Source organism: Alternaria burnsii, assembly GCF_013036055.1.
Source record: "Alternaria burnsii strain CBS107.38 chromosome Unknown 746, whole genome shotgun sequence".
Lineage (NCBI taxonomy): Eukaryota > Fungi > Ascomycota > Dothideomycetes > Pleosporales > Pleosporaceae > Alternaria > Alternaria burnsii.
The window spans coordinates 1456703-1479687 of NW_024066109.1; the positions used below are offsets into that span (position 1 = coordinate 1456703).

Consider the following 22985-nt stretch of genomic DNA (forward strand, 5'->3'; position numbering starts at 1 on the left):
TTGATCGGGTCCCGCTCCACTACGCGTCGACTCGCGCTAGCCACTAACCGACCATGACGCAGCTTCTGCCTAGATACATGTGCCAGACCTCTCCCTCACGATGCAATTTCACTATCTTATCAACTGTTAACTCAATCGTTTTCAGTCCAGTGGTACAATAATCTCTGTTGGATAAAGCTGTATGCGTGCTGTTGCTGATAGCAAAAGCGATTTGAGATAGATAGATGATAGGTATACCCAAGCGCCATTTCTGCGTCTGTACCCAGGTCCCTCTGGTGAACGCCAAAAATGCAAAAGAAAAAAAAAAAATCTAAACTTCATATCTTCCTCGCCCTTGCCCAGTGACTTCATTGCCGAACAGCCGACCGGCGTCAACACAATACCGAGCCTCTCCTTGTCCGTCTCTTCCTACTTCACTTCCCCAGCAAACGAGTACTGCATCTAAGATATTCCCAAGGACTCCTTCCATGGCACCTAGAGCGCCCCAACCAATCGCTGCGCTGATGATGCCGACGACATATGCGTATAGACTGCCCTTGTATGGTACCGTGTCGTTGCTAATCTGGAGCATGCGTGCAGTAGAAACCCAGCCTCCAAACCCGAGAGACAATGTTATCACCCAGCGAATAGCGTGCAGAAGGAGCTTTGCAAGACGGTATGACTGTATAGACGGTCGCCCATGATCTTTGAACGAGCTTGGGCCGAGAGTCGTAGTTGGCGACGCGGCGGAAATGAAGTTCAACTGCGATAAGCCTCGCGCGGCTTGATTGAGAGGTAGACCGTGAATGGATGCGAAGGTCAGAGTGAGTGGATTCGTCAGCGCCGCGATGGGTGTTGGTACGATAGAATATGCGCACATGCCGATCATGCCCGCGAGTCGCCTGGGGAGAACGATAAGTGGTAGGCGAACCATGAGTGAAATAAGCGTGGACATGCAGATCGTCCCAGCCATGGTGTATGTCGCATGGCTGAGAGAGGCTTGTACTACCGTTCTCGCAGCAGGTACGGGGACGCTGTTGCGATGGAAGTACCACTGAGATACTGTAGCTGCTGTTGTAGCACGTTGTACACCCGAAATGACTGCCAACGTCCAGAAATAATCCAGAAAGAACGCAATTCCCAGCCACCACGTGCTGGTGTCGATGATCCACCGGGATTTGTTGCTAGCAAAGTGGCCGCCCAGGAACAGACGTGTGAACATGAGAATCCAGATCCAAGACCATAGGATCACAGCAGCCAATGCCGCAATACCCACGAGCAGCAATGGAAACTGCGCTCTCAGGATTTCACTCGAGAATTCCAGCATGCCGGTGGCTTTGTCTAAGGAATGTCGCGCCTTGAAAACGGTATACACCCAGAATCCCGCGAAGCATAGAGGTCCAAACGAGAGCCAACGCATCAGCCGATCTTGCACGCTATCACCATGCCATGACCCTTTGAAGCTTGACACAAAAGGGTAGAAAAAGAAGGAAATCGATACGACGGGTATTGCCAATAGCATCAGTTGCACCAGAGGCCGAGCGAAGGACCGAAGTAGCGAGAGCCATAGGACTCCGACTATGACCGAGACCAACGAGTATACTGCGATGAGGTGAAAAGACGAATGTAGGACGGTATATATCGTGTCGCCCAACGGATTCTTCTTGTTTGGAGGCGACTCTTGTAGCAGAGAGATGAACCAAGTGCCGAGGATGGCACACTGCACGATTATGAACAGCTCAGCCCAGAAAAAGTTATGTCGTGGTGCTGACGTTGGGTTCTCTGGTACAACATCGGGCACGGTCTGGCGATCTGGGCTTATCGGCCGTGGATGTTGTAGCAAGGTATCCTCATCGGTTTCCTGTGGTATCGGTAGGGTATTCCGTAGTGGACTGCGACCGCGTTTCGGCCTCGGCATGTTGCGAAACTGTTGAAACGGTGGTGGTGGCTCGTCCTGATGACCCAAGAGCTCGTCTCGGTCCAGCTCTTCTATGCTGCCTCGATCTGTAGAATCGAGCTCCACATCGACGAGATTGCCCCTTCCTCTACTGCTGCGGTCCGTAGTCTCGGAGAGCGGTATACTTGACTCACGTTCTCCATCTTCGGGGTTGTTGATGGTGGTTGATCTTCCGCGTGCTGGCTTGTCGCCCTTCCAGGAGCTCTTAATCCCTCTTCCGAGACCGTACCCGGGCGCTTCATTGTCGTCCCTGTCCGCGCCTATAGTATGGTCCGATCGTTGGGGGTCATCTTCGACTTCGGACGATTCAGAAAGGTTGCTTGCGCCAAATTGCCGCCGTGATCGTTGTAGCGCGTAGTGGTCGGCCATCTCGCGGTCGTGCTCAACATGGTCGTCCTCCTCGCGGAAGTCATCGGTTGCAGAGTAGAAGAGCGGGGCGGGCGCGTTGGATGTGCGTGAAGCGAAGGCGAAGCGGCTCATGGCCTGCGAGTTGTATGGGTTGGGCATGTTGCGACGCTGGAGGTAAGCTTGGGCGGCTCGCGAGGACGGACGTTGCCTGTCGGGGGCGTTGCGGCTTGAAGTCGACTCGGGCTGGCCCAGTGACAGCCGCGACTGAGACTGGGAGAGGAACTTGGATGCATCTGGGGAGCACGCACGTCAGTCACGCGAGTCGGCAAGCTCTCCAAGACAGAGGCGGCGGGTCAATCACATGTGCCCCGATAAGGCACCAGGTCACTTACACTCGGAGAACATGATGGATAGAGTAGGCGATGTAGGGCCTTATGCCTGCTGGACTTGGAGATGGCGTCTAGGTATATCTTATCGCAAGAGATGGCCCGGAGCGAGGGTGGGCTCAGGTGCGACGTCGGTGGTCAGCCGTCGTGAGGCGGTCGAGTGCAAGGGTACCAGAGTACAAGAGGCAGCCGCGGATGACGCAGCCTAGGAGACATGCAGCGGAATGCCAGCAGGTTGCGCCGAGTCGAGCTGGAGATGGGCGAGATGGCGTAGGCAGCGTGGTAGCAATAGGGCAGCGATGAGCTAGAGCCCGCCTAGGAGTCGAGGGTTCGGTGGTTGGCGAGCTGCCGTGGATGGGTTGCTCATCATCGTGCCAAGCCAGCGCGTCGGGTTATCGATAGTCGGCCTGCCGTACCTCGTGAACCTGCAAGGCACGCGCTATTCTCCTAGCCTCAATCACTGCTCCACCCCCCATATGCAAAGCATTCGGTAAAATATCTGCGTCTGCTCGCCTTTTCGTGAGAGCAATTTCTGTCCTGACCGTGTCTGCCCGAGTCACGCCAACCCCGATATTGGCCAGATCCGGTGTGCGAGAGAGACGATCGATACAGGCTACAGAGAAAAGCAACATGACACACAGCCAAACCTTGCGCAAGGTCAATTTGTGCGTGCTTTTGACTTTGCCATGAGACGTGCTTGACATGCTTTGCTGCGGCTCACGCAGCTGCCGAGCTATGACCGCATTGTTGAACCCTGACCTGACTACACCTATCTCACTATCATCCAACAACTTGCCGTCCATCATACCCACACAGGACCGATACTTGCCAACTGCTCTTATCTTGCATACCTTTGGAATAGAATCTGCCGTCTTCGAATACATCTACTGCCTCTGCTGTGATCGTCACATAAGCTTGCTCCCCACATCAACTTCTATTCCCGTCGCACGGCCTCGCGCACCATCATGGCTCAGCCGTGGGACTACATAGCCAAGATTGTGTCCTTGGGCGACTCGGGATGTGGCAAATCAAGCGTATGCGACACCATTTCTGCCATCCAGCCCTCCCATACTGACGGCTCACAGCTCACAGTCCGCCTTTGCGAAGGCCGCTTCTCCCCACACCACGACGTAACTATCGGCGTAGAGTTCGGATCGCGCATCGTTCCCGTTGGCCCACCAGCCTCTCATTCCTTGAGCATCAACAACCCCTCCAAATCCTCACAGCCGCAAGCGCCCGTATCGCCGTCGAAACAGAAGCAGGAGCAAAAACACATGAAGCTTTCGCTCTGGGACACCGCAGGACAGGAGACATACAAGAGCATCACGAGGAGTTACTTCCGGGGCGCATCGGGTGCGCTGCTCGTATTCGACATATCGCGCAAAAACACTTTCCTCTCCGCCACGTCATGGCTGCATGACTTGCGACAAATCGCCGAGGAAGGCATTGTAGTAGTACTCGTGGGCAACAAGTCCGATCTTGCAGGTTCGTCCACCGTAACCGACTCCGACGCTGCCAACAAGCGGCAAGTCACAAAAGAAGAGGCCGAGGAATGGTGTAAAGCAAACGGGGTCATGCAGTATGTTGAGACTAGCGCCAAGAGTGGAGAGGGTGTGGAAAGAGCCTTCTTGGAAGTCGCAGAGAGGATATACCAGAATATAGAAGCCGGAAAGTACGATTTGAATGACCGGAGGAGTGGAGTCAAAGGCCCGGGAGGTGGAGCGAATAGAGCGGGAGTTAACTTGAACGATGCGAGTAGAAAGGGAAAGCAGCAGGGCTGGGGCGGATGTTGTTGAACTATGGTCCGCATTGACAAGGGCATATTAAGTTGGCCTACATTATTTGGCGGCAAAAGAGCCATACTCGGCCCGTATATAGTGTTATTGTAATGAACATATCATCACTTCTGCCGACGCTTTGCCTCGGCCAGATGGACTAGATGGATCCCATCGTCCTTCCATCGAGAGCGGCGTGACGAGGCTGAGCGATATCTTAGGAACTCTTCACGTCTCTCAAAATAAGCTCTAGTGGGGTGTAGTCTCCAACGAGCGTCAGTCAGATCTCCTAGTGAACATATTGTGAAGCAGGCACCAGCGCCTCTTCTTCTTCTTCTTCTTCTTCTTCTTCTTCTTCTTCTTCTTCTTCTTCTTCTTCTTCTTCTTCTTCTTCTTCTTCTTCTTCTTCTTCTTCTTCTTCTTCTTCTTCTTCTTCTATTATCACTGTATGTTTGTATGATGTACACACGCTGACTATGCCCAGCCTCCAAAACGAACATCAACAAGGCGAGCCAAATCTTCCCGGCAATTACTTCAAATATGGACGTGGTGGCGCGCTGGTTCTTGTACACTGAATAGATCGAGTAAAACCGATGATCTAAGCTTCGGTGCGCCATCAGGCAACTTACCCAGCCCCAGACGTTAAATAAGCTATCTCAAACCAATCCAGATATTGCCTCACATGAATTTGCCTTCTTTCGAATATCAGGAAACCAGTCGACTACTTTGCCGTCGCCACAAGCACAGCGAGCGTCAAGCTCGCCAACGATACCCACCTTGTTCATAAATGCAACAGCATTTTAAGCAAGACTTTTTTACAGTGCAGTTGTTTCTCAAGGACCTACTGGTCGCTAGAACATGTCAGTGACGTGAACTGCTGGTGCAGGCGACATCTGCCTCTTGCTGTCGTCCTCACCTCTTCAACACCCACGGTTGAGTCTACTACATGCAAGTGGCTGACGGATTGATAAAAATATTTCCGTATCAGAAAAGAAGTTGTTATTGGGCGCAGGATTACACTGGCTGATTGAAGCAGAACGCTGTAGCCATATGCACGGGGATAGTGTTAAGAGCTTCTACTGTCGTCTGCAGGAGAGTCCACATAGAATTGAGATGACGCTACATGCAAAGGCGTAGATTTCACATGTTGTCATTTTTCGCGTCAATATGTTTCAAGAAGCCCTAAAGTTTCTCACATGATAGCATTCTTCCAAGCTACCTTAGTAAGATGCGTGTTCCAGCCTAAGTCTCATTTAGATCGAATTATCTAGCCGATATCTTGTAGAGTGCTTCAAGAAAAAATTCAATACAAGATGTATGCGCTACCGATCGCATAGACGAAGCAGTTGTGCCATCCAGGAGTTGCATTACTGTATGTTCATGTTAGATTGAAACAGTAGAACCTGGACCATAACCCACTGTTTCCTTGAACACATATTAGATCTTAAGCCTCTCAAGTATGGCAAGATGCATGTCGACTTATCAGCCGTAAATGTCACTCAAAACTAAACAGGCAAGCATTAAACAGCTGGGCAAGTCGCGAATGAGTTTGCGTCACGTCCAAAGACTACTGAGACGACTCTTGACGATCTTCATGCAATTGGGTTGGAAGCTACTGCATCAAGCACTTTTTCGATGTATTACTATTCAATCCCTTGAAAGGACTGAGACCAACAGAATAAAAAGCGCAATTCCGTCGAGTTTTCAGCCACAGCCGGCGAGCTGGAAGGACTGCTCGATAACGACTACAATTGCCAGCACCAAGAGCCCAGCATAAACTGCGCTGTATGTAACGAATATAAGACTCTCTAGCAATTGCGTGAACATATCAAATTCGTCTTACCTGCGGTCGGACTTCGTGGCTTATTTACGGCAGCTCAGTCAGACCTAGGGACTATAACTTTGACTAACACCAATGAAACTGTACTTCGTGAGCCTAAAGGTCTCTCAATAGGTTTATATATCGTGGCTATCCGGAGTTTGCGCGCACCTCATGACATTCTCATTGTTGTCAAATGCAACCATACCGCAGACGAGCTCGGTATCGCTCAGTTCGCAGACTAAACATACCTTCCAGACCTTTGAGCTTTCTTCTCAGACACCACATATCCCGCACGATCGTATCGAAGGTAGGGTGTAGATCAGTCGGTCTGTGACTGGAGCCAATGCGGTAATGGAGACTGCCTTCAATATTCAGATTCTGTATTTGTTCATCTAGCCACAGCAGAGTTAGATGCATCTAATTAGTGGTTTGATGGATATTGATGCTTCTGGAAAATTCTATGTCTTCATGGACGCCTTGGTGAGTCTTCCCTATCTGCTTTAAGATGTGACACCGCCGAGTAGTGTTGTCGCTCTCTTGTACAGTCAGATCGAAAGCACATTGCCTCAGGTCTTCGACAAGCAGCAATGCCATGAATGGGGAAACCCAAGTCTACAAAACGTTAGCGTCGTTGTTGCATCGGGCGTTACGAGTGTTGCGGATACGTAGGATGATCACGGTAACATCCATCTGAGCGCTGAAGTTGGCTATGTCGAGAGTGAAAGAACGCACCTCGCACGAGATCTCCCCACAGTTGTCTTTATATAAATCCCTTCGCAATGTATCAAGCACCCATTTCACCAATACTAACACTAGGCAGATTACCTCTGTTGGTGCTACAGCACGCCTCAATGATACTATCGCTAGCAGCGAAAGAACAGTCGATAAACTAATGGACTTACGATCATACTAATCTAGCGCCGACTTAAGACCTTTCTCCGTGTAGCCTACCAGAAGGATGCCGTCTTGGCTTACCTCTTGAAGTGTGCACCTGCATATGGCAAAGATATCAACAACTCTTCATGTGGTGCATACCCAGATGTTTCAACTATCAGAGGCGGGTAGCGGGTCTATTTGTTTTTTTGGGTTCGATCTGTATACGCGCATACAGATCCCCGGAGGTTTTCAACGATGTTGCCATGGGACACAATCCTGCTGCCCGGACGGCTTTGCAGCGAGTCCGGGGCGGAAGCCGATTACGGGACACGGAACTCCGTGATATGAGGAGATGCGGAGCATGCTGCGCTGGAACTGCATACTAGTAGTTGTTTTGAATATTACAACGTTACCTAGATACTAGGGCTTGTCGGCCTCTGTAAATTTGTCAATGAATACAATAACTCAGCCATCCGACTGACTGACCTCGTCGACATGGTGAAATGGTGCTTACTGAAAATGACCATTAGGAGTAATGATTATCAACCACCTTCTTGCCCATTTCCATCTCTTCAAACCCGACTCATTGTTCTAAACGAGGCTAGCGCAATCATCAATAGCGCTGCCAAGATCATTCGATCACTTACACGTACTCGTGGGATAGACTAGCTTTCTTCCAAGAAACCTTGAATACTCAATAAAGCAAAAACACAAAACACATCGTGGGCGCATCGACGTAACGTCATGAAGAGTTACGGCTCACTCCACGGACTACTGCCCACGTTTCAATGCCTCAGTCATATGATTCGTGAACAGGCCCTCGGGCGCTGATACCACCCGCCTAGAAGCAGTCACGAGGCCATGACCTGGCCAAAAGTAAATGAGTACTTTGCTGACATGGGGCTTAGCGGGACACTAAGCACGTATCGAACTCATCTCCCGCGATGGCAGAGGTATTCTCCGGACTGCCCCCATGGCATGGACCAGCTGGTTCTCATGGTGGCTGCCCGGGAAGCAGGTTCAGAAATCGCTACTTCTTGCCTCTCTCCAGGATATGCGGCATGTGGAACCCCCATTAGCCATGACAGCCCGGACCATGGACGTGGATCTCCATGAGGCTTATCTTCGGGCTTGCTCGTGATTGTGCGATTTCCGGTGGAGATTAGGACCGGTTTGCAAGGTTATCGCATCCCCACGTCTACAGGTCGCCATCCATGGGGCTTTCGGATTGTGCGAAAGCAGTACTACCGCTGGCAGTTGAGACGCTACTGACGCGGTACAGGTAGCGCGGAAAAGCTAAGAAAGTTCCGTTGGGCGGTCGGTATGTTTAGGGCTAAGGCTAAGGACGATCTGATAGCTGCGACGCAGAGCTATGGCGGGGATGATGTGCCGTGCTGCAACAGCATGCATGAGGCTCAGCTGCAGGTTGCAGATCGTTTTGGTGGCCGTTGGACAGGATCCTCGCAGAAGGACAAGTCGGTGAACGAGTCATGGGTGGATCCAGAATCGAAGAATCTGGAAACGAGGAGGCGAGGCGGATGCGCGCTGCTGACTTCATAGCACGTCTAATCACGGATACGATGGAGATCCACTTGATATCACTAATTCGCGTGTGCGTCGGAATAACCCCCAGCCCCGAGCTTCGACCCCATCACCCGCAGCTTCCCCAGGTGCATAGATAACCAACTTGACAGCGGAGGCCACGCGGCTTGTAGTCGCCACGATGTACGTTGGGGGTTGTCGCATGTATTGCCAAGAGGGATGAAAACGCGGTCTGGTCGATGCAAGCCTTGCGTCGGCGATGCAGCCGAGATGCTTGCAAGCTTCGGTGTTCCTGGCGGTCCGCACCCCCACGCAAAGCCGGCGGCGGTGAGGTTCTGGTGGACGCAAGCCACAGCGTTTTCAGTAGTCCCTTGAACATCCTCCACCTAGCACGCAATAGTTGTGCACATCGCACAAAATCGCCTTACAACAGACACTACGGCGCAATTGTGGCTCCTCCAAGCTGCGAGCGGAAGCGGGAGCGCAAAGTCTGAAACCCCTGTCCGGTCTAAAAAATGGGTCTTGTGTAGAGACGCGTCAGGGCAAAAAGTTTGAATCTATCCGAGCTGTCGTGAAGTCGCCCAGATGTTGCGGCTCAATCTGGGCGTTTTGGCACGCACCACCAGCCCGCGACGTACACAGCACAATGCAAGCCGCAGCCTCCTTTTGCCAACCCACGTTTCCCAAAGCACAGGCTATCAGCTTGCGAATCCCGACTCATAATCCACCATGTCTAGACCCTCCGAAAAAATAGGGGCCCTAATCCGACTTTTTTTTGGCACCATGCTCAAGGTTCTACGCATGTGCCCACAAAAAGGATTGAGCTGCTGCTTTATAAATACTTGAACACCACGTCCTCTGCCTTCTCTCATCCACGTATTCCTGTATCCCCATTCCAATCTTACATTCTTCACCATGCCTCCCCAAGTACCCAGGAACTTGCTGCGCGCTGCCCGCGCTCGCGCCGTTTTCCAGTCCACCAGACCCTCCCGCCCTGCTGCCGTCAGGTTTCAGAGCTCCGAGGCTGTCCGCCGGACACAGGAGAGCAACAACGTCTACAACGCCCCTCCCAGAGCTTTCTCCCAACGTAAGGAGGAGAAGTTCACCGCTGGAACCGCTTCCACATCGCAGCGCCCGACATCAGCAGCTCCCCTAAAGCTCAACAGCAAGAATCTCTCACAACTCCAGAATGTTACTGTCCCCACCTACCAGCGTGAGGGTGTCAAGCAAGGCATCGTCCACGTCGGTGTTGGTGGTTTCCACAGGGCCCATCTCGCAGCCTACGTTGACACTCTTCTCGAGCAATTCAACGTCCAGGACTGGTCTATCTGCGGTGTTGACCTTCAGCCATTTGCTGCTCCCATGCGCGATGCTTTGAAGCCCCAAGACAACCTCTACACCATCATTGAGCGTGCTGCTGAGGGCACCACCGCCCGTGTTTGCGGTAGTATCACCGACTACCTTTTTGCTCCTGACAGCAGCGAGGCCGTCATCGCCAAGATGGCTCACCCCGACACTCACATTGTTTCAATGACTGTTACTGAGAGCGGTTACTACATGAACGAGAACACCCACCAGCTCCAGACCGACCACCCTGATGTCGCCGCCGATCTGGCCGGTGAGCAGCCGCCACGAACCGTCTTCGGTTACCTCTACGCCGCTATGGAAAGGCGTCATGCCGCCGGTCTACGACCATTCACTGTTTTGTCTTGCGATAACATGCAGAAGAACGGTGACATTAGCCGGAACATGTTGGTCTCATTCGCTCGTCACCAGAACCCAGAGATCGCCGACTGGATTGCCAACAACGGTGCTTTCCCCAACTCCATGGTTGACCGCATCACCCCCCGTACCAACGACGAGGACAAGGTCAGCCTCGCCGAGAACTTTGGTGTTGAGGACGCATGGCCCGTTGTCACTGAGCCCTTCCACCAGTGGGTTCTCGAGGACAAGTTTGTTGACGGCCGCCCTCCGTTCGAGAAAGCCGGTGTCCAGATCGTCCCAGACGTGCACAAGGTTGAGGAGTACGAGATGATCAAGCTACGTCTCCTTAACGGCAGCCACTCCGCTATGGGATACGCCGGCCAGCTCGCAGGATTCACTTACATCCACGAAGTTATCGGGCACCCTGTCTACCGCCAATTCGTCATCAACATGATGCACCAAGAAGTCAAGCCCCTTCTCCCCCAGATCCCCGGTGTCAGTGTCGACGACTACTGCAACACCCTTCTAGGCCGATTCTCCAACCCTACCCTCAAGGACGAGCTTCCCCGTATCTGCCTCGGCGGCAGTGGCAAGATTCCTCAGTTCATCATGCCTAGCATCGCTGAGCAGATTGTCGCCAAGGGCCCTCTTCGCCGCCTCACCCTTGTGGCTGCCGCTTGGTTCCGCTACAACAGCGGTATTGACGATGCTGGCAAGGCCTTCAAGGTTGACGACCCCATGGTCGAGGAGCTCCAGGCCAAGGCCGCAGAGGGCCCCCTGGCTCAGCTTGAGATCAAGACTCTGTTCGGTAACGATCTCCGTGACGATGAGCGTTTCGTTTCTGAGCTCAAGGCTGCATTGGAGGGCTTGGAGCGCGAAGGCGCTTTGGCCATGATTGAGAAGTACGCTTAAGTGTGCGTTAGGAGAAAAGAGATACCCCAGGGCGACAAGCGTTGCGTCGCCATACTAGACTTTGTGTCTTTTGGATTGGTTTATGCAAAGCATATAGATGATAGATGTTTGGACATTTGCAGCATTGGCGTTGACCTCAAAAAGAAAGTGTTATAGCAAGCGTTTTTTATATAGCATTTTAATCATAGCATTTGATCGTTCATGATATCTTCAGATGCACTGCAATAATTGACCATCCGCGAATTAACTCATTTTTTCCCATGCGACTAACATACTGCAGCAATTGAGCGAGCAACATCTTCCGGTCGATGTGTGGGCGCCTTGCTGAACCCTCACAACGTAGCCATAACCGCGGAGACTGATGACGTCACTATGATCATCGTATCATTGTTGGTGCCACCGTGCCCAGATGCGTCACTATATCTGCAGCCTTATCTTCACGCTACGCTTCCTCAACATGAGCTTTGTTGATGTAGCATGCGTTATCTCCTAAGGCCTGCAGCGCTATTACCTCTCGTACAGGATCAAATTCCAAGACCAAATTCCAAGCTCGTACCCACTGTCTTCGCAAAGATTACACAAATTCGCCTCTGTGGGGCAACTGCAGCGAGATGGAGTGGAGTTCGCGTACTGTAGCTGCTCCCTCCAAACTGGGACGGGACCCAGAATTTTGGACCCTGTGTTGAAACGCTAATGTACAAGTCTCACTGCGCGGGCTCACTAGAATTTCTCCAGCAGATCTTGCCGCTTCTAGTTTTCTCCAGCTTGCCGAGTTGCGCCACCCAAAATACCTAGGTACATGTATTCAGCCTTCCTTTTTAGTCCAGGAATTTTGGCGTTATGCCGAGTCTGCTTCTGGGTGGTACGCTTTGTATACCTGCACGGCACCCTCAACAATTTGTACCAACCCGAGGAAGAGGGTAAGGCCTATCGCCACTATTGCTATCCATGAGTTGAGCCAGTGGTCGCTTCTCTTACTATCTTTCAGCGCTTTTAACAACGCCTTGGAGGTTGGCGTGGCTTCCTCGACAGCCTCCCCTAGCAGAACCAATCGATCTCGCCAGAACTGGAATCGCCCAAGACGTCTGGATGGATGTCCAGGCCGAAAATGGCCACAGTGTGCTAATGTGCTGTCTACCGCCGTCTGCGTTGAGTTTGCTCGCCGCTTCTCTGACAACCATCGTCTCGTTTTGCGATCTGACTCTGGAAACAGCAGGGCAAGCGCGTCCAACGTTTCTTCGATCAGGCCGTCTGGAAAAATCGGACTATGAGACTGTACGGTAAGCATTGCTCTCTGCTGGTCTAACAATGTGTTCACACCTTTCTGTGGCTATCATCTTTCTCAAGAACGATGCATGATGGAATACACACAGCTTTTTGTCTTGTTCGACAAGACGCAAATGATCGAGCAAATTATCGGTCAGTATGACCTCGATGCCTGACATGCGCTCGATATTATAACACGTAAGATCCGAACCAACGACATCGTCCTTCGATTCCAGTTCAATATCTAGGGGTTGATTGAAATATTCATGTACGGCGACTGGAAACGAGCAGCCTTGGCTCCAGGGTAAGGAATATTTCGCGGATATCTCGGAAGAAAGTGGTCCGGTGCTAATCATTGCAAATATGCGAGTCGCTAGCTTCAAAGAACCGTCCAACATCTTCTTCTCGTCTAACTTTGATCTTTGCGTCGTGAGTGTTTGACGGAGCCTTTCTCTGATTTCTTCTTCGTCAGCCGCGTCTTCCAGCAAGTGCGCAATCCGCAAAAGACTTCGATGCGATCTAGCGCAGAGATGGGCGCCTTCATCAGTGAGGGCTGCGTTGCATTCCCGCGTATAGTATGTAAAATAAGCGTCCCATACGAAATGGAATCTTTTCAACGGTAGCCCTCTTCTGTCTCGCCATAGATGCTGTATGATTTCCGCCCTAGCCTGTGGTGTAACGGTGTCCTGGAGAACTTCATCAAGTGGGCCGATGAGTGTTGACATTTTGGATAAACAGGTTGTCTAGGTCTCAATCACAGGCCTGCGTGTATGTACACGAGAGGCTCATTTATAGGTTGCCAGTTCTTTGGGCTCCGCGACGCCTTCTTCGTGGGGTTGCAGCAATGACCGGTGTGGCTCATGCGACCTCCAATGGCTGCGCCCCTCGACGCCTCCGCACGGCTGAGCCCCGTTGCTTAAACTAACACAGGCCCTCATTCTGCATCTTTCGATTGATCCTACGCCAACGGTGTGTGTCCGAACTATTATTGCTTTTTGTCCCCTCTCCATTTGTATTGAGCTGCATGCCCAACGCCGTTCTTTCGTCCTGATCGGGATGCGAGGTCAACATGGGCGAACGGTATCTCAGCCGAGCCAGATTCTGGAAGTCCGCACAACAGCCTTATCCAAACGTTTGTGCCTGCATTGAACCGAAATTGGGATCTTCCATGATAGATACTGGTGGCATGCTGCGGGACCAGCCAGGCAGCAGTTCAGCCTTGTCGAATCTGAAATTGTGGAACAACTTAACGCAGTATTAACGGAGCGTTACTCGAGTATCGTGCTATTTCATCTGTATATGATAGGACGGTCAGTGGATTCAGCGATTCCTACAATCTTGTTCTTTTGCGAGGGGAAGGAGCCGCGCAAAAAGGCTAAGAAGACTATCGACGAAGGTGGTCTTTTGGGAAAGCTCGCCGGGTTCCGAACTGGACACCTCGCCAAACTACCGGGGATAGGGAGGCTGATACAGCCTGCAGCAGGGAATGAAGACATTCGGCAATCGACAGGATCTGGCATGATATCTGATGTCTACTTCGATCCGTCAGCTCCTATCAAAGCCATCGCGATGCCAATATTCATCAAGCAGGTCGGTAATATCCTACGGAAAGCTACAGCTAACGCTGTCTTCGAGGGAGAAAAATGTGTTTATCTGTCCGTCTCACACGTGTTCTTCGGTGACGTATCTTCACCACCAGCCGTGTCTACTACCAGCGACAGCGAATTTGACTATGGAAGTGGAACTGAAGACGAAGATGATGACAGATGTATGGATGCAACATCGCGCGCGAGTGTCAGCTCATTAGAGGAAGGTTCTGACGACCAATCGGAATCGCCAACTTGCAAGTCTACCTCGACGACGTCACCTGTACCATCGGTTCAAAGCGACCAAGAATTTCCAGACGTGGCAGATTTGGTGCTTTTAGGTCATCTGACAACGTACTCTGTGGACCTCGATTGGGCCGTGATCGACGTTTGTCATATTGGAGTCTATTCTGCCATCTCTCAACTTAAAACAGATGTACAGAGCGGAAGTATTCAAGGGAAGTTGATCTCCAGCACGGAGAACATGGAGATTGTTGCGCATACCTCTCGAGGCCTTGTCCATGGACAGTTGTCTCATACAGCAACATACATGCGACTTCCAAACAGTACCAGTTTTCAACAAGTTTACCAAGCTACGTTAGCCTCTGCTCTTGAGTGGGGTGATTGTGGAGTTGAAATCTTAGACACGGTGACCAGTCAGCCTTATGGACATGTTGTCGTGAGCTCCGCTCTAAGAGAGGTTGTATATATCGCACCAGCAACCTACGTGTTTCAGAAATCGGGGACTCGTTGGGGTAGGAGCATAGAAGCTTCTCTCGATTCTTGTCACAGAAAGGAATTGCAGGGTTCGTATCTCTCATCATCGCATCTATCATACATCGACAGCGTGCTGTACTGACCGATATTAGATAACATAGCGTCTGCGGACTCCGTTCAGGATGAGAGGTCTACTTTGGAAAGACAGGCAGTAACAAGAAGTCCTTCAGGTTTTGAGAGACCGCTTGGACACAGCAGGGATCAGTCTGATATCGAATTTGTTCAGCCCGAATCCGATTGCAGTTTTAGTTCAACGAAAAAGTTTCCGACACCGATTCTCCATTCTCCTAATAGCACCACCTCGCTGTACTCTACACCACCCACAACTGAATACGCAGAGTCTTCAAGAGCTTCGACACCTGCTCGTACCGAATGGCAAGGTATGTATACTCGACTCAGATGAGAGCTGGAATTTACAAGTATTCCAAGAGTGACGTGGAAACGTAGGAAGGGGCTAACACTGTAATCCAGATCTACAGCCGCCAAGTCCGAGCAAGCCTCCAGTATACGACGATATGGGTAAACTGAGATGGATCATCGGCAACAAACTAGAAGACTTCAAAACAACATCTAAGATGGTGACTGTTCGCCAAGCGGCCATGGGTTCCTACTTGGAGAAGGTCCACCAAATGACCATGAGCGATGATCAAGGCGCCACGAGAGCTCGATCTATCGAGATACCCAAAAGCAAACGGAAGAACGATAGTAAAAAGAAGGATTTGGAATCCAACAATCGACTCCAGCCTGACAGCAACGTTCCCGGTTCACAAGTAGCACACCAATCCACCCTTTCTCGGAGACCTATCGTTGTCCCAATAATAGAAGAAATGAGAGGATTTTATCCATTCGACTTATATCCAGTGCCAGAACTATTCTCCCTAGGAAGGCTGGATCCTTTTGGGGTCATGTTTCCATCTCAGTCCCAGCGCATCTCTTTAGAAAGACTCAAACTCCACTGTAGGTGTAAATTTTATGTTAAACGAAGTCCGCTAATATGTCATAGTTCACCAATGCTTCGCGACAGAGAGAATGATGGACATTTGGATGTCAGCATGCCTTCATTACCCTCACACTTTTCTCGGGACTCTTTACATCGCATCTTCACACTACGATGCTCTGCGTCAGTGCAAAGCAGAGAGCCTTGAGACTGCAGGCTTGCGACAAGAGGTGATTCATTTTGTCTCTGAGCACCTCACTAACAGGGAAAATGGCGTTGCTGATCACAACATTGTGGCAGTACTGCAACTTATCACTGGAAACGTCATAGGTGGTGTGGACGCAGGATTAAAACTCCATCAGGATGGGTTGCAAACTATGATTCGACAACGCGGGGGCCTGCAAAAACTCGATTCGATATTGGCATCAATGGTCTCATGGCTTTCGTTAGAAACGGCCGTTCTTCATGAGAAACAGCCAGTGACTGAGTACTCTGAGTACTGCATGTCCCACTCGAGTAAAACGTACGCATCAACATTAGCTATACCAGAATCGCCAGTCTGGTGTCCCCATGAGGATTATATCACTTTACAGAGGTCTGACGGTTGTAATGAGCAGACGCTGCAATTGGTAGTAGACATGCGCCGTATGATTGATGGTCTAATGAACGAGGTGAGCATTGATATTGCTAGCAACTTTCGCTTTATATCTTCGCTAAAATTGATACCTAGAAGGAATCAACGGCTCGAGCCTCTGAGTCTCTCGATCTTCTTCACGAGAAACTCACCATGTATACTCCAGTGTCTCAACGACAGCTTTCCGAAGACATGAAGTGCGAAGACTGGAGATATGAAGCGGTCCATTTGGTATCAACCATCCAAGCCATATCTCTCGCCAGACGCATTCCACTGAGTGAGGCACTTGCTCAGGTGTGCGTAGCCGACGTCTATTCGATTCCGCAGCTTCCCAGTGAGCCGTTTCTTCCTCACGACAAGATGACGACCGCGGATGAAGACCTGTTTGCGTCTTCGGTTAGCCCATCCGCAGTATCTGTTGTAAGCTCGAGATGCACTCCTATGACGATAGATACCAGAGACTCTGTACTCTCTTCCCTCCCATCCATCTCCGCTTCCAAAAGCTATTCGTCGGCTTTACCATCTTCTAACACTATGGAAGAGCCTACTTCTCAGTCAAAATTCCTCCAGGAGCTCGTAGATGCGCTTGAGAAGTCGGACATGTCTAATTGCTGGGACTACATGGCAGGCGTACTTTTGTGGATAGCTCTTACAGCCGGTGCAGCCAGTAGTAAGAGTGATCACAAGGTGCTTCGAAGGTACTTCTCAGCCCTAGCGATCAGAGTTTCAATGTTTCTGTGCTTCGAGCACCCTGAAGCTTTGCATGCGACACTTCTGCGGATGGCGAATATTCTTAAGGCATTACACCAGCCAGAGGAAAACCAGAGGTTAAAGAGAAGAAAGGTGTGAATCATAGTTGGCAAGTTGAAAGCTCCTTATGAGATGATTGAAAGCTCGTAAAAGTATCCGCCCAGCGTAGTCCTTGCTCATGTACCAAACAACAACCTGTGTTCTGTCAGAAGACCTCGTTGAAACCACTGCTTTCACAGAAAAGGTTTCCCTACCCTACTATGTACCAAAAAATTGAAGAGGGTATCACTACGCCGATTATCATACAAAACCGTCCCATCGTACGTGTACGTCCAAACGTCATATAAGAATAATATCAAGATCCCACGGTGTTGTCCTACGAAGGCGTCATCTTGACGACTCCAAACCCATCATCTTTTGGTGTCGCTCTTCCTCCACCAACCATGAATGTCCCACTGCCCTTCTCGTCGAACCAGCGACTACTCCTATGCCAGCTAGGGAGGTTTTCAGGGTCTTCGTCCTCATTCTTGCAGCCTCTTCTGCAGCCTCCATTTTGCCGCCACTGCGTACCAGCCCACTTCATACAACGTGCGTATTCAGCGCAACGACCGGCTCTTCGTTTCTTTTGTTGCGAGAAGTCTGTGAGGGTCTGCCGTGGCGTGAGACGACGGAGAGTTATGACAGCGTGCGCACAGAGATCGGGTATAGGAAGAGGTATATGGGTAAGAGCGAGCGCTGTCGTTTCGAGAGATTCGAGGCTGTAAAGTAGTTCATCAGGTGCTGCGAGGAGGAACGACACTGGCTGTTGGACTGTAAGAGAGTTTGATATGAGGCTCGAGGCTTTGCGCCTGAGTATGCGCCTGGCTCCGGTCTCCAGCTCTTTTCGTTGCTCAAGCTCGATAGCGGGTGTTAAGGGTGTGACTGCTCTAACCATCGCATCGTCCAGTTCCTCGAGTGCTCCGATCGCGGCTCCGTCCACTTCCCACTCCAGAACTTCCTTCTCACAGCCGGCCATGCCCATGTAGATCAAATCTTTCAATTCCATCAGCAGCTCGAAGATCATGCGTTGTGGTACGGGTCGTTGTTCGAAGAGCGTCTGTATCGGTGGAAGGAATCTTTGCGCTATCTCGCCTCCAGTGTATAGGTTCTTTCCGTGTGCAAAAGGGGCATTGTCGGCCATCTGTATTTCGATCTTTGACATTTGACGCGAGAGGCCAGCAGCAAGGTGACGGATTTGGATAAGCGGGTTCTGTGTGAGAGAACATTGAAGGGTCGAAGAGAGGTCTGATCGTCGAGAGTCAGTATATGGGCCTTTCTAGACAAACTCCATAAATCACTAGTCGTTGGGTATATACCAGTAAATGCGACCTCTCCAGCTAGGGCCACGAGCGCCTCAGCGAGCTCTTTTTCCTTTTCCTTCAGTTCACGTCTTTGCGCCTGCATGGCCCGCCATGGTACGACGAAGCCAATGCTCTTTCCGACATTGTCTACTGCCTTTCCATCTGCGATCTCTTGCGTGCTATCCACGGTACTGCTTTTGCTATACTTCTTGCCCTTCTGGCCGCGAGCATCTTCTTGGTGGTACTGGAATGCGAGGAGGAGATCGTTGTTGTCTTTGGTATGGCGAATATTGCGCCAGACGCTTAGGACGGCGTTGGTGGAGAAGATTTGTTGATATGGCGACATGATGGTTGCGCAGACAGATAGGCTTTCACATTGCTGATACAAAGGTTGTTCAAGATGCGACCGAGTGTCGGCGTCGTGGATCTACGGCGAGATCAGGCGTAAAGGGCGCTTTGTTAGCAGGTTGGTAGGACGCGATGCGATGGAAGGAGTAGGATCCATGTTTGTCAACAGAGTTAGCCGCATTAGGATGCAACACGTGGGGCCGCGTGTGAGGGGCAACGCAGCTACCACGCGCGACCCGTGATAGCGTGCCAAACGCGTAAGACATGGTATTTTACTCGTAGATTTCTGTTCTCATCATGATTTCGATGCTGCTCGTGTACATCGACTTCGGAATCGTGCCTTCTCCCGACTCTATAGTACATTCATATACCAACGCTCAGTCCCAATCAATCCTGAAAGATCAAACACAACCCCAAACGATTCCGAGTATGCTGATGCGCCGAAGAACACCGAAGTATGCATCGCTGCGAACAATGACTGAACCAACTCACCTCAAACTTATTAGATCATGCCGGCCATGCCACTTGATGCATATGCCATTGGTTTAATGTTCGGATGCGCAACAGCGTCGAACTGAGTGAACTTGAGCTTGTACTCGGGGCCAATCTTGATGAAAGCACCCTTGTTGTGAGTGCTGTCGCAGTAGTTGGGCGCTGAGAAAACTGTGATGCAGCGTCCATCGTGTTCGACCTCGTAACCTTCCATGCGTACTTCGTGTGACCGAATGATGGCTTCAAGGCCATTGTTCTCACAGAAGCGCTTCGTGATGTCGGGACCGAACTGCAGACCAACACCGCGCTTGCTGGGTCCACGGCCTGGATTTGTTTGGGGATCGGTCCACAGCATCTCCATCATCAGTCCAGACTGTCCCGGTTGACGCTGCTTGAATCGGTCAAGCTTTCTTACGTCGTCTAGTGTGATCTTGTCATCTGAGAAGAGACCGCCGTGAAGCACAAAATACTTCTTGCCGATGAGGGTTGCCAAAGGAAGCGCGGAGAAGGACTCGGAGAACAATTTGAACACGCGCTCGGTGTACTTGGCCCTACATTCACCCTCAAACCCATACATCCTGTTCATATCGTCCGTCTCGTGATTGCCGCGATTCAGGAAGAAGGTATTGGGGTATAGCCATTTGTAAGCGTACAGTAGAAGGGCGATTTCGGTAGACCATGAACCTCGGTCAACAAAGTCGCCGTTGAAGAGGAATGCGTGCTTCTCGGAGGGTTTGCCAGCGAGGCGGAAGATCTCCATGAGGTCGAAGAATTGGCCTAGCCTTGTCAGTATACAACGAGTCCCATGAATCTTTTCCTCAACCTACCGTGGGTATCTCCGCAGACTGTAATCTCCTGACCATCTACAACATCGTGCTCGACCATAGTGGGTTCTTTCTTGACAATGTCCATTACGGCGATGATGATCTGGTAAACGTACTTCTTGGCCAGCTTCTTTCCGTTCTTGAACCTCTCAATCATGTCTTCGACGAACTCCAACGTCATCTCGTCTCCCAGCTTCGCGCCATCATATGAGGGGTCGACAGCCATGTGCTCGAGATCTAGTCCCTCGGCTGCCGATGGCGCGTCTTCGACTTCGATGGCCTTGAGGAAGGCGTCTCGCTTGACGACCTTGTCGCACTCGGCCATGCGCAGTTTCGCGTTCGCATCGTTGGGGGCTTTCTTGACGACGAGCTTCCAGTCGCGGAGTGCTTCGCGGTGCTTGAGGATGGCGGTGTTGGCTGAGGCGCGGCGGTAGTATGCCTGGTGCTGTGGTAAGCCGCCATGTCGACCAAGTGAGTTTGCGACAATGGTACCTTGACATTGTTTGGATCCAGTTCAATTGCCGTGTCGGCATCTTGTATGGCGTAGCCATATTGCTCGAGCTTGATATATGTCTGGGAGCAGGTTAGTAGAGGCGTGTATGCAGCAGGTGAGACTCGGTACTTGTGCGCGGTTGGTGTAGAAAGAGGGCTCTGCGTTGTATGCTTCTATCGCCTTGGTATAGAACTCCAAAGCCTTGTCCCACTCCTGGTTCCTGAAGGCATTGTTGCCCTGATCCTTGAGCTTGGTCGCTTCGTCGGTCGGGGCACCCATCATGTATCGATGCGGTGCGGGACAAACTGGGGTATGCGAGGCACGCGGGTGTGGTTGCAGAAGGCGCGACGGGTTGCTGCACCTGTTGATTGACGGGAGAGGGAGGCTGCGTCCCTGCGCAAAATACGATGGCCTAACAAACAACTGGCGTACGGCGAAAAGAGAGTGAACAGTTGCCCGCACTGCCCGCCAAAAGTTATCAAGCAATTCGGTCCCGCCCTCTCGCCTCGCCTTGCCACTAACGCCTCCGCCAACGCTTCAACCAACCAGCGACCTCGGCTCGCAACTAGACATCATGGCGCGCAAAGGTGTCGCAACGGTCAAGACGCCCAACAGAGAAGATAGGTACATGACCATCGATTCTGACGGCGACGAGGTCACTCCCGCTGCCAGTTCTCCGAGCAATACAACTGTTTCTCGAAAGGACAGCAGAGCAGATGAGCATCAGTACTTTGCGCATGAGCTGGAGAATGTCGATCCCGTAGCCTCACGCGAGCCACTAAACCCCTCTAAAGTGGCCGAGTCAGGTCCAGAGCCAGAGCGCCGACAGCCTCGCCAAGCTTCCGGAACCGTAGAACAAAGTAGGGCACTTGCGAACGCATTGTTTCCTGCCAGCTTCAACAACGCCGTCCTTCCTTCTGTCGAAGCGTCTGAACCGCCCACGTCCATATTTGCCCACCAAACTCCGCATCGGCATCAAGCGCTCGTACAGCAGCCCCGTCCTCGACTTCAGAACTCTGCTACGCCTTCGCGCGCTGCCGGTCGAGGTCGCGTCAACGCTTCTACAGACGCCAGTGTCTCCAGTCCTATTCACCATCTCGGTCTCACCCCCGAGAACCGCCACCAAACAGGTCAAACCCCGCATCCCAACCTTCCGTCCTACGTCGACAACCCCGACTACTTTACCATGGCGCAAGACATGATTCAGGGCGGCGCGTACATCGCGCCTGGCCAGCAGCGCAACATGCGCGCCTGCATGGTCTGCTCCATCGTCCGGACTCAGAACCAGTTCCTCACCCAAGGCTGTCCGAATTGCGAAGAGATCCTCGAACTCGCTGGCAACCCCGAGCAGATCAACGATTGCACATCGCAAGTCTTTGAAGGCCTCATTACGGTTGCCGACACCTCAAGGAGTTGGGTAGCTAGATACCAGCGCCTCGAGGGCTACAAGCCAGGTGTCTACGCGACCCAGGTTGAAGGCATTCTCCCAGACGACGTGATTGGCCTGGTGGAGAGTGCAGGCATCAACTACGTGCCTAGGGATGGTAGCGAGCAGGATATGCTACCAAAGGACTAAAAGTGGAGAAGCGAAGAGGAGGACCAGACACACATATGACTGGGCACAGGAACACAAGGGAATGGAATACTCATTGCATATTCAGCGCTGGAGTTATGGTAAAAGTCCATCCACGGGTGCCTCAACAAGACGATATAACAACTCGAAGAATCGATTTCATTACACATGGAGCTCATAACATCGCCGGTACTCCTGTGCCTCTGTCTGATGATATACGCGTCTTGTCGTGGCACGGCTGACAGGGTCTGCGTCTTGCACTCGAAGCAGGATGTCATCATGTTTAATCCACAATATAAGAGATTGAATTAAGCAACTCCTTCACATACGACCATAGTTTCAAGACCATAGCGCTTCCCGTTCGCTCAGCGGTACTCAAGCTTGTAAACGGCGGATTAGTAGTCAGGTGGGTGACCACTGGCGAATCCCCGCTGTTGTATGTTTTTGTCTGTTTGTTTTTGCTTGCTCAGGTCTTGAGCTTTCACATATCAAGCATAATCACATTCCTCATGTCCTTTTGCATTCAGAGGGGCTGACTGGTGGTAGTACTGCATGCATCATGTCGATAATTTGCGTGATTGGGCGCTGGAACTTGCCCGCAAAGGAACATACCAACCAGTACGGGCGCATCGTCTTCGCTAGTTGAGTCGTTATAAGACATATC

The 22985-nt window shown here is 51.3% G+C and overlaps 8 protein-coding genes across 8 annotated transcripts; 4 read left to right on the forward strand and 4 right to left on the reverse strand.

Annotated features, from left to right (window-relative positions):
* Positions 1-310: 310 nt before the first annotated feature.
* Positions 311-2689, reverse strand: GT037_003051 (uncharacterized protein; the record flags this gene model as incomplete). The annotated part of the gene is made up of 2 exons (XM_038928098.1): positions 311-2577; positions 2677-2689. 2 exons carry the CDS (start codon positions 2687-2689, stop codon positions 311-313), a joined length of 2280 nt encoding a protein of 759 aa, XP_038789376.1.
* A 946-nt stretch (positions 2690-3635) lies between these two features.
* GT037_003052 (gtp-binding protein rab2) lies at positions 3636-4466 on the forward strand (the record flags this gene model as incomplete). The annotated part of the gene is made up of 2 exons (XM_038928099.1): positions 3636-3704; positions 3756-4466. 2 exons carry the CDS (start codon positions 3636-3638, stop codon positions 4464-4466), a joined length of 780 nt encoding a protein of 259 aa, XP_038789377.1.
* A 5134-nt stretch (positions 4467-9600) lies between these two features.
* On the forward strand, positions 9601-11301 carry GT037_003053 (polyol:nadp oxidoreductase; the record flags this gene model as incomplete). The annotated part of the gene is made up of 1 exon (XM_038928100.1): positions 9601-11301. One exon carries the CDS (start codon positions 9601-9603, stop codon positions 11299-11301), a length of 1701 nt encoding a protein of 566 aa, XP_038789378.1.
* An 838-nt stretch (positions 11302-12139) lies between these two features.
* GT037_003054 (uncharacterized protein) lies at positions 12140-13292 on the reverse strand (the record flags this gene model as incomplete). The annotated part of the gene is made up of 2 exons (XM_038928101.1): positions 12140-12574; positions 12639-13292. 2 exons carry the CDS (start codon positions 13290-13292, stop codon positions 12140-12142), a joined length of 1089 nt encoding a protein of 362 aa, XP_038789379.1.
* A 574-nt stretch (positions 13293-13866) lies between these two features.
* GT037_003055 (uncharacterized protein) lies at positions 13867-17350 on the forward strand (the record flags this gene model as incomplete). Its single annotated transcript, XM_038928102.1, has 5 exons — positions 13867-14719; positions 15023-15310; positions 15402-15887; positions 15934-16538; positions 16598-17350. 5 exons carry the CDS (start codon positions 13867-13869, stop codon positions 17348-17350), a joined length of 2985 nt encoding a protein of 994 aa, XP_038789380.1.
* Positions 17351-17627: 277 nt separating this feature from the next.
* GT037_003056 (uncharacterized protein) lies at positions 17628-18937 on the reverse strand (the record flags this gene model as incomplete). Its single annotated transcript, XM_038928103.1, has 2 exons — positions 17628-18535; positions 18607-18937. 2 exons carry the CDS (start codon positions 18935-18937, stop codon positions 17628-17630), a joined length of 1239 nt encoding a protein of 412 aa, XP_038789381.1.
* Positions 18938-19441: 504 nt separating this feature from the next.
* GT037_003057 (serine threonine-protein phosphatase pp2a catalytic subunit) lies at positions 19442-21027 on the reverse strand (the record flags this gene model as incomplete). The annotated part of the gene is made up of 4 exons (XM_038928104.1): positions 19442-20208; positions 20259-20694; positions 20748-20828; positions 20878-21027. 4 exons carry the CDS (start codon positions 21025-21027, stop codon positions 19442-19444), a joined length of 1434 nt encoding a protein of 477 aa, XP_038789382.1.
* Positions 21028-21322: 295 nt separating this feature from the next.
* Positions 21323-22324, forward strand: GT037_003058 (uncharacterized protein; the record flags this gene model as incomplete). Its single annotated transcript, XM_038928105.1, has 1 exon — positions 21323-22324. One exon carries the CDS (start codon positions 21323-21325, stop codon positions 22322-22324), a length of 1002 nt encoding a protein of 333 aa, XP_038789383.1.
* Positions 22325-22985: the final 661 nt, after the last annotated feature.